Source organism: Leptopilina heterotoma, unplaced genomic scaffold (assembly GCF_015476425.1).
Source record: "Leptopilina heterotoma isolate Lh14 unplaced genomic scaffold, ASM1547642v1 Lhet_54, whole genome shotgun sequence".
Taxonomy (NCBI): domain Eukaryota; kingdom Metazoa; phylum Arthropoda; class Insecta; order Hymenoptera; family Figitidae; genus Leptopilina; species Leptopilina heterotoma.
In genome coordinates this window covers 2,982,095-2,997,294 of record NW_025111118.1, presented here as the reverse complement: position 1 = coordinate 2,997,294, position 15,200 = coordinate 2,982,095, and the positions used below count along the sequence as shown (strand labels likewise).

The following is a 15,200-nucleotide window of genomic DNA, read 5'->3' as shown; positions in this document are numbered from 1 at the left end:
AGACCTATAATAACAATAATTACGAATTTGATAAATAATAGAATTTCTTTGACGGTAGAATGGTAAAGAAAATCTTTGGATGTTTTATGGGTGCAACACTTATATCTTATTGACATATATAGAGCGAATAAAACCTTTCGCCTTCCATTCTGAGAGTAGAGAGAGAAAATCGTGCTCGATGAGGAATATATGGGGGTAGGGGGGGGGTGCTTTGTTGACGATATGTATACACTTTACTTATTGCTTATGTCAGGTTCATTAGAGCCATGACCCGTGTTGTGCTGATCCACGATGCAAAAGTAAAATAACATTACATTAGTCACAGATCTTATTAACTCCTATGCGAACAGTTGCCTTACAAGGTCGCAAATCTCCTATGTCTTAGAAATCAATTTCACGCACTGTGAAATTTTATTTGCTTTTGAGAAATTGTCCGCACATCATTTTTCTTCCTTTACCGATTTTTTTTTCCTTTTTTAAAAATGTGTTAATCGAGGAAATAATTATTGCGGTTTTAGTGCGAAATTTCTGATAAGTTGATAACAGTAGTTCTGGAAATATTTTTTCAATGTAGACATTTTTTTAAATACAAATAATGTTTTGAATGTAAATATTTTTTAAATGTAAATATTTCTTCTGTATAAAATATAAATCTATAAATATTTCTTCTGTATGAATCTATAAATATTTCTTTAGATAGTTTTCAATATAAATATTTTCGAAGAGAGCCAAATACTGAAAAAAAAATTGAAATTAAGATTACTTTTTGAATATTAATTTAGGAAAATGTTTTGTTTTAAGTAAAAAAAATTGTTTTTTTGAAGATATGTAGAATTACGATTTCTATGTTGAAAATAACGTAAATGTCACGTTTGAAGATTACCATGTGTTCGAAGAAAACATATATATGAAACTTTACTGACTTCCGGATTCTCTCTTATATTCGTGACCACACAAGTTGAAAAGAAAATTCTTTAATAATAAAATAATAAAAATTATTTTAAAAATTTATGAATTTATTCTTTTTTAAGTTTAAAAAAAAAATTGTAGGAATATTTTTCTTTTAAATCAAAACCGATTTTTATTTTCCAATTGGAAGTTTTAGGTATATTGCTGATTGTGAGAATAGAATGCAATGCATGAAAGAAAATTGCAAAAATAATAGTGATAGAATAGTTTTGATATGGTTTCATTTTCGTTTTTTCATTTAATTTTGTTTGCTACATACATGCAGTGTCTGTGTATGCGACGTTAAAAGTAATCGACTGCCATTGTGTGATTACTGACTTTATTTTCAAGAAAAGAGGGGAAAATTGCCTTACTCTCTATATGCCTCATTGATTTTTCTCTTCATGCAAAAATAATGATATAGGTATTATAAGAAATACACATTGCGCCTCAAGTAAAATCCTAAGGATAATTATTAGGTGTATGTTTTTGATTTTTTGATTTTTATTTTGTTTGCGATGTTTTCTCTCTGTTCTCACGCACATATGCGCTCTTAGAATGAAATTACGTGGCTTTTCTTTAATAACTTTTAAAATCCTTTTAGCTTCTTAAATTATTACATTTAAAGTCTCGAGTTTACGCTACCTGTCCGCCTTCAAGTAACAACTTTGAAATGAAGTACATTTGATAACTTCATTGAGTAAAATACAGCTGTCGATTATATCCAACCAGGAACCAAATAGATATATTATGAATAAATTAGCATAAATTTTATTACTTATCGTCCTTATTAAAACTGTTTCCAGTAATTTATATAAATTCTGATGTTTATTGAGATTTATATTTGATTTATTCTCTTTGTTTATTGGTTCCTCTATCACAATTATTTTTCCTCGAATTTTTCTAAGGATATCAAATTTGGATTCTTCTGAAATCAATTCTAATTTAGCACTTTCTTTCTCTTTCTCTCTTTTTTTGATGCAAACTTTCACTAATTTTTGGTACAAACTTTTGTTTTCTTTAGTGGTTCTAAATATTTTTTTTTATCCTTCTTCGTTTACTCTTTTTGGGTTTTTAGAATAATGGTCTAATTTTTTTTTTAATTTCATAGGCTAAATTTTTTTGCTGAAAGACGTGGAAATAAAATGATTTGCAGCGATGGAACATATTGAGATTATTGCAAATTAGAGTTAATGAATCACTGCTAAATTGTTTTAATTTTTAAATATAAAAATTTGTTCGAAATATGTAATTAAAGAATTGAGAAAAGTTAATTGTTGGAATTAAGCATCAATGCAGTGTCGTAAAACGTAATATTATTATTGAAAAGCAATATAAGAGAACTATTCGAGAGACTGTAATTTAATATACTATTGAGTTCTATAGAATTATGGATATCATGTTCTTAAAGAGATACCTGTAATTATGCATCGCTAAAGTCAATTAATGAATACAAAAAAAATAATAACTAAGAAAGAAAAAAATTGTAACATAAACTTTTCTTTATTGTTTCAGGTGAGTGGATTTTAACATCTTTATTTTCTTCATCATCATGATTATAAGGTAGAACTACATTTATTTAATTTAATATCAAAGCAGAGGCGCAGCAATCGATTTTTATATCCTAAGAAACATAAAAAAAACTTGACGATATTAACTTGCATTTTAATGTAAGGGGAAAATTTGAAGATCAGTCTAGAAATTAAAAATTCTATCGTGATCTTAATGATGAACGTGAATGAATTAATAGAATTGTGTGGAAATATCTGCACCCACGGGGAAAATAATCTTCTAAGCAACATGTATATGATACCTCGTGTATTTAGCCCAATATATGCTTATTGTCAAACAATGGATCGCTTGCACAATGCGCCTCTGCAACAAACAACTTTTGATGATTATATGTACTCGCCAACATTTCTCCTTATGACAATTCCTATTGTTAAAACTCCACTTGTCCGATATGTACGAAAAAAATTCGAAACAATCTTTTCCTTTTTCGTTTTTCTAAATTTAAAAATTGATTCTAATTTTAGTAATGTCAGTATCAGTTCGGTACCTTTCGGTTCACTTTAAAGCCTGCTTTAAAGTTTAAAAGAATAAGAAAAAAAGAAACGATTCGCCATTGCAGTATTAATACCATCAATGAACTCAATATCGAATCTGTTTTTTCATTTCGAGAATCCTCAAAAGATGTTTCTACATCTGTTTATATTACGTTGGTGGTATGATTGTGAAACTTGTCGCCGTGCATTTAATTAAATTTGTATAGTAACTTTTTAAAGAATGGTTAGAAATATATATATATATTTAAGGACCTTGGAAAAGGTTTCAAGGATCGGACGATTATTTTTTTTTCCGAAGGCGTGATAAATGATATTTTATGGAGGTAATGCATATACATATATAGGAAATAATACCATTCGTCCGGTGTTAAAATACCGTGTAATTAGTTAAGCATGAAACAATACCTTTTGCAAAAGGCACTCCCCTTTGGTCAAAAATGTTTTAAGGCGTTTTGTTATGTCGAGAATAGCCACAAAAACGGAGTGTGTGTATATATGTATAGGTCGGCGTTCTGCATAAAAGCAGAGCCGCAATAATTTTGGTGCTCGAACATGAAACATGCGGGTTCAAGTATGTGATGGATTTCTTTTTTAAACTTCTCACTAAAAATCGTATCAGCTTTCAAGAAAGCTCAAAATTAGTCCATGTGTTTTTGTTACTAATGCGAGAAGTGAATTTAATAACAGACGGTTTATTAATTAAATAAACAATAAAAATAACAAAATTAGGAAACTAAATTTTCTGGAGACTAACATTTTTCTTTGGTGCAATAAACATGAAATTATTTTCTTTTTTTAGAGATTGAAATCGATACTTTCAAAAGCCAATGAACCGTGCTTAATTTGGTCAGTAAAAGGTATTTTTTCTTTCCTAAAAAGAAAGAAGAAATTCCGTTTGAAAATTTATTTCGAAGGTTACAATCTCATTAGTATTCAGAATTTTTTTTTTTGAATGTTATGATGTAAAATTTCATTCTGAAATATTCTCATTCGACCTTTCGGAAACTATAATGAAATGTGAATTGTAAAAGTTGTAAGGTAACTAGTTACCAGCATCGGAAATGATTCATTCGAACTTTATCTGACGTGACTTATTGTGAAAATTGGATGATACTGCCGTAAAAAATATGTTCTTACAATCCTAATAAAGTTTCCTTTCGGATTCTTTAAATTGGAGAATTCCGCTGGAATTTTCATGTTTTTGGTTCTAACAATGAAATGCTGGAAGAGTTTTTTTTTTGTTTAGAAAATTATTCTTTGTTCACATTCACGTTGTGTGATTTTGTTTGAACTCATTTTTCTTTGTCGCAATTTTTATTTCATGTTTCCACCTTAGGATGATTTTTTTAGGCTAATCTTTACTTTTCGTTTGGTCTAATCTTTGCTTTGGCTAAATTTTTGTTTGGTCTAATCGTTGCTTAGGCTGGATTTTGTTTTGTCCCATTTTTATTTGACGCAATTTTTCTCCTGGCACGAATTTTTGTTTGGGGTAATCTTTAATTTGGGTCGTGTTTCTTTGGTCTAATCTTCACTTTAGATCTAATTTTTACAGTAGTGTAAATAACTACTTTTTTAGTACTATTCACAGCAGTAGTAGTAGTAATTGTTGTTGTAGAACACATCTACTTCTTAAACTATAAAATTAGCATTAGTAGCAGTATAGCAGCAGTAGTTAACAAATAATTTTTTTACTATCAATAACAGCAGTACTAGTAGTATTAGTACTAGTTGTAGCATCAGTAAAAAACTTCTTTTACTACCAGTAATATCAGCAGTTATTATCGCTGCTATCATAAACTTTTCCATCAAAACAACAACTACTTATTCAACAATAACAACAACGACATCAAATCGCAGTGTTTATAAAAGCAATCGAATAGACGAGACGTGGGGATAATTAATTAATTATTATATAGATGAATGAAGACAGAGTTGTATGGTTGGTATCATGTGGCGATTGCTTATAGTATACTTCTTTAACAAGTAGGCAGTCTTGGTGGCAAAGGAGGAGGAAACACGCGTCGTGGGCACACGCCTTGCCTGCTCAAGTCAGTCGGCTGCTGAACGATCTGCGTGCTTCTTTCACCTCCTCTCTTTTCTCCTCCTTGACGGTTCTTGTATTGTCTTTTCCTCGTGTGACAGTTCGCGGGAAGTCATGCAAAATGTGCTCGACTGTGTCGAGTTTTCGGACGTGACTTTTTTTTCTCATGCTCCTCATCAGTCAACGACAAACATCCCTCTTCTTCAAAGAATACCTCATCATCATCTTTTTCTTAGGAAATAAAAATACAAAAATTCCCCACTACTCTCCCAGAGCTCTTTAGTGCTGTTCGTGTGTTGTGATCCTTACCTCTCATTTGTCGCGACTCACCAGCAAGAGTGCCAAACGAAACTTTAGAATTTCATAAACAAAATTTAACGATAGACTTACAGAATTAATTTCGCATATATAACACTTTATGTGCAAAAAAGAATGCGGATTGATTAGAGTTTCTTTATTCGGTGTCCCTCTCTTCATTAACATATCGAGGCGGAAAATTACAAAGTTAAAGAAACAACATTGGAACTCCTATGGAATGTTTTGATTAGCGAGGATAATTTTTGTGGAACGCAAAACGAAGAAGATGCCAGCCAACAGTAAAGGTTCTTTCATTCATCTTCATCGTGCCTGCACGGGAAATCATCATGCCAGTGGTATCGCGAAGCAAAATCAAAAGCAAATAAAATTAAAAGATCAGAAATCAGTGCCGAATGGAAAGATCAATTCCGATAGGAGAAATAGTAACGACACTGTTACTGTTGGTAAAACGAGAAAATTAAGTAGAAACAGTACAAGCTCATGGGAATACAGTGACAGTGATAGTTTAAATTCCTCTGAACCAGGTGTGAATTCAGATTCTCATCACGATCGTACAAGTCGAATGATAAATAAAATCGATCGTGTACTTGACGATATTGATTGTGCAAAATCAGATACAAGATCATCATTGAGATTAAACAAAAGTTTTCGTTCATCACCCGGCTGTTGTCGTTTTCCAAAAAATAATTGGAAGGATTCATTGAGAAGTGGCAATGGATATAATGATGATAGAATTAAAAAAATGGAAGATGGTTGGGATGATAGTAATATTATTCGTAATCCAAAGGAGAGAAAATGGGAGAGAATAACCGCTGCTGATGTTGGTGATAATCAGAGAGAAAATGGTCATTATCCTAAAGTGACAAGAAGAAATTCATTGCCAAAGAAAATTCAAGGGGGTAAAATTTTAAAGCGAACTAGAAGCAGTCCAACGAGGAGAAGACCACTTTATGATGTTATCGAATGGGATGAAATTGTCGAAATGGCATTGGCTAGAAAATTTGGTAATAGAAATAAAAATGGACAACGTGGGGAATTTTTGAAGAATCTTGAAGTGCTACTGGAGAATAAGGCGCCGCTAAATGTTCAGGTATGGATGCTGAGATTATTATTGTTGTAAATTGTGTTAAAAGAGATGTGTGTGAGCGCGATTATTATTATTGGGTGTGTCACTCTCTCGGTATGAAAATTAGACGTTTGCTTAAGATTTGCTTAGCACTGGAAGAGCGTTGGCGAACACGATGTAGGCCCTCCTATAATATTCGTTCTCTCCACAATGACTACCTTCGTATCCGGACAATATCTTTGATTAAATAATTTTATTTCTACTGTAGAAATAGAATTTTAATTTTTAAATTTTTTTATATGGAGAAAAAATTGTTGGCAAAATGTGGGGGAAAATGACAATACTTGAAATATGAATCTGTATATGAGGTTAAACGAATTAGTCAAACGAACATCGTTTGCCTAATTCGTTTAACCTCCTATGTACACAACATTTTTTTAAAAATGAGTAACACCTTATTTTTGACAATTTTTGTGTTGTATATTGTTTAGCACATAATTTTACAACTTGAACTTTGTTTATTTTTGAGAAAGCTTCTGATTTTTGCACTTTTAATAGCTGCTGAATTTAGGATTAATTAAATATAAGTTTAGATCTATTAGCTCGTTTAAAGTAGCACTACTGCTTTCTTTGTTTCTGGTTCAAAAATATTCGGAATATAAAAATTATTTATTGGTTTTGAAAACGAAACTAAGAAATTTAATTTAAAGTTGTTTCTGTTCGGAACAAATTTACTGATAACGTAACTAATTCGAAGTGTTCATAGCAAATACAAATTGTTAGAAAAGTAAAAATTCGTTTCACCAAGAAATAAATTTTAATTCTTTTAGCTGTTAATGTTAATCAACAGTAACAATAGTAACAATGGGAGGAAAAAGAGTAAAAATAATAGTAATAATAGTAATAATAGAAGTAATAGTAACAATAATAGTAATAATAGTATAAGAATAGAAACAGTAATGAAATGAAGAATAATGCCAGTACAATACGAAAGTTTCGATTTTTTTTTCATTGTAATTTAAGAATCAAAGACGTCAATGCTTTTCAAATTTTTTTTATTCTCTCCCATCTTGAAATGACATATTCTTAATATGTAGAAAATAACTTCATTATATATGGAATGAATCATAAAAGAGTTATTTCTTGTGCAGATATATAATGAGAAAATGTTTGCAAGAAAGTTGTTTTGCATTTGCGTTGATTTTCCATGGAACATTAAAAGATATATCAGTGGAGATATTTTTTAAACAATAATTTTTCTTATGTCACGATTCATTTTTATATTCTGAAACAATCATAATTTTGCCTCTTGAAATATTTTCATTACAGCTTGCCTATAGAATAGTGGTATTGTTATTATTTTTAGCTTTATGCATTAATTGCCTAGTCAAGGGTATTGAATTTAATTATATTTGCACGAGGAGCGCAGATTATTTTGCCATTTACTATTGTTATGATAGTGGTTTTTTTTTTGAGATTAGAATAATACTTAATAATAATTTCCTGGAAAAAATGTTACTTCCTGGAAGAATAATATTAATTTTAATAGAAAATGTTTTTTTATGAATCCTAATTAAGATACAATTAAGATCACAATTAGTTTTTTTTTAGGAAATATTGAAATTTCTTTGATGTAGTAGATGGCAAAAAAATTTAATTTGTGTTTTTTGGGACAAAAAGTAGGTGAGCAATAAATTAAACAAGGTGCTGGCGATATCTGAATTTATTTGCTTTAAGATTTTAGTTTGGTCAGTTGATATGATTAGGTTCGAGGCCTTGATAAATGTAGACGTGAGTACAACAAGTTTCTGTTAGAAAACGTACGTGATAAGAAATTCAATAAACTTTACGTATGTCTTAATAAAGAAATCTATCAATCAATCAGCGTGACACGCGCTTTGATTTATATTTTCCAAGGAGGAATTTTTCTCCAAAAATTCGGTAAAAATTTTACTCAAACATTGTACTTGAATTTTGTCCATTTTTTTGAAATCGAATTCTTTTTTTAATTTAAAACCAAAGTTAATAAAAAAAGGGATGATCCCCAAGTTTGGAACGTTCAAATGAACGAAATATTTTTTATTGAAGATATTTTTATAAATTACTAATCACAAAAAATTTAAAAGCTGAAATATTTACGGTTAAAAACTCAGTTATTAATTTTTTGGATAGTGACGCAAAATAATTGCAATAAAAATTTAATTTGTAGAAGAAATAAATAAATTTCGTTCATTTGAACGTTCAGAACTTTAGGATCTTAAAAAGGGAAACTAAAATAGAAAGAAGAAAATTAAATGGAAAAGAGGAAAGGAATCTGTTAAAGGAAAAATGAATTTTCCCCCTTGAGAAAGTGTGAACTTGCCTTTGAATGACAAGATAAAAGTCGGTGAAAAATAATATAATAGAAAGCAATAGAAAAACAATAATTCCCATTTGGCGAATCACAATATTCTGCACGTGCTACTATTTGTCCTTAATGGTTTTTGATTTATGTTAATTTATTTATCAGGAAATTCGTGTCTTCTGTTTTTTATTCCTAAAAAGGACAATAAAATAGTTTTATGCGAATGGTCTCTTCTCACTCGAAAAACGACTTTGAAAACAATCCATGTATGGGATTTGGTTTGCGATTAAAGACACACCTGGTAGCTCTTTGTTTTCTTTCTATATAGTCACACATATATATGTGTATATATATATATACACACAATATTTATGCATAAATGAGTGAGAGAGGTCATGAGTGACTTCGATACGTTTCAATAGAAACATTATCTGACAAGAAAAGTCGACCTGTCTCCGGATAAGCCTCATTTCAAAAGATTTATCGCCATATTCCGAAACAATGCCCTTACCAACCATTATTTAATATCTTTTGCACGCCGGAGAAAGTACCGCTAATTTATTAATGCGACAAAAATATCAAGTTTCCAGACATGTATAATAAAAGATATAACTGCATTTTCTCAATGAGAAAAAAATTGATGAAAAAAGACAATGTAACATTTTCCCAAATGGCAAGGTTATATTTCATTTTTGTTTCTTGGTAGAAAAGTTATGTAATGAGGTTGTAATTTTGATTTTGGTGAATTTTATTATTTTACAAAGTTTATGATCAGCTTATTGAGCATTTAGGATGATACTAAAGAATTGAACTTTCAAATGAACGTTATTTATTTATTTCCTCTTTCTTTAAAATTAAATTTTTCTTACAGTAAAAAAAATTAAATTTTTTTCTTCAAAATTAAAATTTTCTTTTTCTTTCAAAAAAGTTAGTTATATATAAAGTTTCTGAATATGAAATTAAAATTTTTATTTTTATTACAATCAACAATTGTAATTTTTGGTGTTTATATACAACAAATTAATTTTCTCACCTATTGTAACAAAAAGAGGGAGAGAGGCAGAAAGAGATTGATGTATGATTGAAAAATACATACGTACGGATGAATAAAAGTCACAGATGGAATGAAACGATAATAAAATATTGACTTAAAGTGCTTTTGTATCCATATGATGGTGCTGTTTGTAATATTTATTGCTCGTTGACGCCATAATGTCGCATTCATCGATGATTTTTTTTCTTCTGTTTCGTTGTAGCGAGAATGCTGTTTAATCAAAATGATTGCAAAATGAAAATTCCTTGAGTGATTTATCTGATTCTATTCTGTTGTTATGTTGAAAGGGTTTTAACTTTCGTGAAACGCGCGATGACTGTGAACTTGTCTTTGAAAAGGATTTTCTTTTGTTTAATTTTTGTTCACTTTACAGTATTTCAATCACAATAATTTCTTTAGTGCCTCGCCAAATATGATGATTTTTAGTTTTCAATGGTTTTGAATTTTGCCAAAAAAAAAATTGGATTTTATTTCTTTTTTTTAATTTAGCTCGTTTCTGATTGTTTGTTATTTCTTTATTATGTAAGTTCGTGTCTTTTGATTATTTATTACTATTTATTACTATTTTTATTACTAGTATTTTTATTGTTATTACAAAATTTTGCTTTTTAGAAAAAGGTAAAAATTTATTCCGTAAACAGTAAAAATTGCCATTGGAATGAGCGAATTTTCAAGAAAGTTAAGATTTTACTGTTTCTTTATATGAAAGTAGGATTAGTTGATTTATTTTATTTTTCCTGTGTTCTCGTATTTATTTGCTTTGATTCGATCTGTATTTTTTTCGTGTTCTCTTATTCATTTTGATTTGATCTATTTGTATATTTTCATTTCGATCTGATTCAATTTATTTTCGATATATATATATATATATATATATATACACCGTTTTTTTTTCTTATTCGACAATTTCTTCTATGATAATAATTTTAATAAACATGAATTACCAAATGCGGATAATTCAGTATTTATACAATTTTCTACACACACTGTCGCGTTGGCAAAGGATTATTGTGTGTTCGATACCATTCGACTGATAAGAAAATATCTGGGCCAGTGGAACTAGATTTTATTTTAAAGCGACCTCTGTATAAATTTATATGCTAATATAAATCGACTTTCTTTGCGATAAGAAATTGTGACCAATTTCAATTCCAAATTCAATTTGAATTTCTCTTTTATTAGTATTTTTCATTTCGTTTTTTCTTTTTTTTCCTTTTCTTTCTTCTTTTCTTTTTTTCTTTTCGTTTTTTTCTATTCCTTTTCTTTCTTCTTTGCTTTTTTTCTTTTCTTTTTTTCTTATCTTTCTTTTTTGTTCTTTCTTTTTTTCCCTCCCATTTAAAAATAATTAAAATTGATTTAAAAATCTTTTTACTACTCCGCAAAAAAATTGGTTACGAGTGATTTGTTTATTTGAAAATGTTTATCGAATGCGGTATTCTAATTGGCCGATGGGTTCGTAAATATAATTCGCAGTTCAATGACCCTTGGGATTTCGGTATAAACTTAGACCCGGAACATCAAGATTCGTTTTGCATGAAAGTCAAATTTACTTTTAACTTTTGTATTTACATATCAATCCTTCACGCGATGGAACTATTTTTATCATTGGCCATTAAGAATCAAATGAATGGAAAATAAAATTAAAGAATAGAATTTTTTGCCGTATTTTCTCTTCACTGACTAATTTTTTTTTCGCCAAATAAATCATTGTTTCCCCCAAAAAAACAAACACTCAAAAATTATTTGGCAAACAAATAATGTTTAGTAGCCAGTAAAGAAAAAATATGACTAAAGATTCGGAGGTTTTTTTTATTTAAAGAAATTAATTTGTTTCTTCGATTGAAAATTAATTTTTCTTTGATTCAAAAAAAATTTATTTGATTCAAAAACAATTCATTTGTCACAAAGAAATTTTCTCTTCTTCAAATTATGCAATTATTTCTTTTGCCGTAAATTTCTTTAATTAATTTTTTTTTCTTTAATAATTTTTTGGATTTGAAAAAAGTTTGTTTAAATCAAAGAAATCTTGTTTGAATCGAAAATCGACTTTTTGTTTAAAAGAAAAATTTATTTTTAATTAAACAAATTGAGTCTAAGAAACTGATTTATTTAAATTAAAAAAAACCTTTTTTTCTTATTAGTAAAATTAAAAATTAATAAATTAGAAAAATAATTATTAATAGCAGTAATTTCTGGTAGTTTTTATGAAAGAAAAAACAAACGCGATGGAAAAGAATTTAAAAAATTAATTATTTATTCAAGAATTTTATCTAATAATTAAAATTCCCACTTATTTTATGATTCGTCTCTGTTATGAACTAGAATTGAGACAACACGTGTCGTGCTAAATTATTAATTAATATAATAATTTACGAAATGAAAGAATCTTTTTCTGATGTTTCCGAATCACTTACATCTCCTCGTGACTGCTTGTAATTAATTAGGGCAAGTCAGCCTACGCTGTTTTTTTTCCTATATCTATGAATATGCTTATAAACGTAGGAAGCTGTATATTCAGATTTAATACCCTCTTATATAAAGATTAGGCCTTTTTGCTCAATTATTATTATTAAGAATAATTGAACTTGAACTTCTTTTATGAGCTGAGGAGTATAGAAAAAAAGCAGGGAAAAAAAAACTCTCATAAAATTTGCAAATTAATATATTGTCAGTTTAGACTTTTGAAAAGTAAAATAAATTAACTTTTTTTTCTCTTTCTCTCTCTCTCTCTTTATCTGGAAATTTTGTCTCCATGCCAAATTTCACGCCCACAGTGTGTGGTCACTTTGTAAAAAAGAATTTTTGTCACACAGCATTAGTGTGGATCAAATTGATTGATGTTTTATAATGACAAAATTTTTCTATCTTTTTTTTTAATTTTCTCCATGGGAGTAGAATTTTAGATTAAATTTATGCAAATCATTTGCAAACATCTCGTTATCTTGTTGAGTTTTTTGTTCTTGCGATTAAGAAGAAAGAAAAAGAAATTTTTGTCAAAAATTATATTTTTAGAAAATAAAATATTTTTAAATAATAAAATACTTTTAGAAAATAAAATATTTTTTTTGGAATAATAAATTTAAACAAAATGTTTAATTGTTCGATATTTAAAATTCAATCGCAGCTTGGTTGAAATTTCTTTTTCTCGATCGCACCTCTCTTGTGAAAGTTCTTATTTCGTCTGCTTTCTTGGAATACAAAAGTATCCTAGAAGTAATTTTTGGGACAGAAAAAAAAGAAAAGAAAAAATAAAAAAAAAAATACGTGTGTCAGGTGAAGTAAAATTTGCGATGAGCCAATACTGCTTAATATGGCAAAATCAAGGATGCCAAAACGCCTGGCGAATATTGTGTCGCTCTTATGCAATATTCCACCTTCAATTTGGTACCTGCGAGAAAAAGTTATTGCTCGAGTTTCGTCTCCAAAATGAAAGTGTATACAAAATCGATAAAAATCTTGTTTGAAAAGAATTTTAAGTAGATTATTATTTGGCACTTGCTCTATACTGACAATATATTATTAATCCTGCTTGTTTTTAATTAATATTTGATTAAAGGTACAATATTTATTGATAATTACAATTTTTGAAAATAAATTTAAGAAAATATTATTATATTTCTGTAAATTTATTTTACAGAGTAAAAAGTAATTTTTATTTATTTTGTATTTATTATATTTGATTTGTTATTTATTTTACACGCCTTGGACTCGCGGGACTATTGATACTTTTTGTCATTTTTTTCACCTTATACAACTATTTAACTACTTTTTTTTATAAATAAATTACTTATTTCGTTTAAAAAGCCACTAATTAATTTCGTTAATTAGAAATTCAATTATCTTTATAAATAATAAAATTATTCTCCGAAATTCAATTATATCTTTATAAATAATAAAATTCTTCTACGAAATTTAATTATTTTCAAAAATTTGAATAAAATTCTTGTCAAAATTTCAATTATTCTAAAAAATTTTTCAAAAGAATTGAATTATATAAAAAAAATTTTGATATAATTCTACACAAACATTTAATTATTTTCATAAATAATAAAAAATTCACAGGAATTCAATTATTTAAAAATTTTATTTATAAATTTCTTCGCGATAATTCAATTATTTTTGCATAAATAATAAAAAATTTTACAGGCATTCAATTATTTTCATTAAAAACAAATTTCTTTTTTGGAATTCAATTATTTTCATAAAAAGAATTAAAATAGATCGTAGAATTTCAATTATTTTTAATACAATTTTAATTGAATTCCTCGGAAAATGCAATTATTCTTAAAAAAATTTCAAAAGATTTCTATTATGTAAAAAAAAATTTAATAAAATTCTACACAAACGTTTAATTATTTTCAGAAATAATAAAAAATTCACAGAAATTCAATTATTTGTCTACAAATTTTTTTATAAATTTCTTAGCAATAATTCAATTATTTTCACAAATAATAAAAAAATTTACAGGGATTCCATTTATTTTCATTAAAAATTAAAATTCGTTTTTGAAATTCAATTATTTTCATAAAGAATAAAATACATCGCAGAATTTCAATTATTTTTAATACAATTTTAATTGAATCCCTCGAAAAATGCAATTATTCTTAAAAATTTTCCAAAACATTTAAATTATTTAAATTTAAAAAAAAATTTTGATAAAATACTACACAAATATTTAATTATTTTCATAAATAATAAAAATTTTTCAAAAGATTTTAATTATTTAAAAATTTTATTTTTTTATATTTTTTTATAAATTTCTTCGCAATAATTCAATTATTTTGCATAAATATTAAAAATGTTTACCGGAATTCAATTATTTTCATTAAAAACAAAATTTTTTTTTGGAATTCAAATATTTTCATAAAAAGAATAAAATACATCGTAGAATTTCAATTATTTTTAATACAATTTTAATTAAATTCCTCGAAAAATGCAATTATTCTTAAAAATTTTCCAAAAGATTTCAATTATTTAAAAAAAATTTTTTATAAAATTCTACACGAACATTTAATTATTTCCATAAACAATAAATAAAAAATTCACAGGAATTCAATCATTTGAAAATTTTATTTTTCTATATTTTTATAATAAATTTCTTCGCAATAATTCAATTATTTTTGCATAAATAATAAGAAAATTTATAGGGATTCAATTATTTTTATTAAAAAATAAATTTTTTTTTTGAAATTCAATTATTTTCATAAAAAGAATAAAATACATCGTAGAATTTCAATTATTTTTAATACAATTTTAATTGAATTCCTCGAAAAATGCAATTATTCTTTCTATTATTTAAAAAAAATGTTGATAAAATTCGACACAAACATTTAATTATTTTCAGAAATAATAAATATTTCACA

At 27.2% G+C, this 15,200-nt stretch overlaps 1 protein-coding gene across 2 annotated transcripts in view; it reads left to right on the top strand.

Annotated features, from left to right (window-relative positions):
• The window catches only part of LOC122508493 (unconventional myosin-XVIIIa), a 252,631-nt gene that overhangs the window by 60,766 nt on the left and 176,665 nt on the right, over nucleotides 1–15,200 (top strand). The window contains exon 1 of one of the 2 annotated variants that reach the window (XM_043621892.1): nucleotides 5,070–6,463. The exons of the other annotated variant lie outside the window; for it this stretch is intronic. Coding sequence (XP_043477827.1) covers nucleotides 5,639–6,463 — 825 coding nt within the window. The 5' untranslated portion in view covers nucleotides 5,070–5,638. Of the gene's footprint in view, nucleotides 1–5,069; nucleotides 6,464–15,200 lie in introns of those variants that run through there. 2 annotated transcript variants of the gene reach the window in all.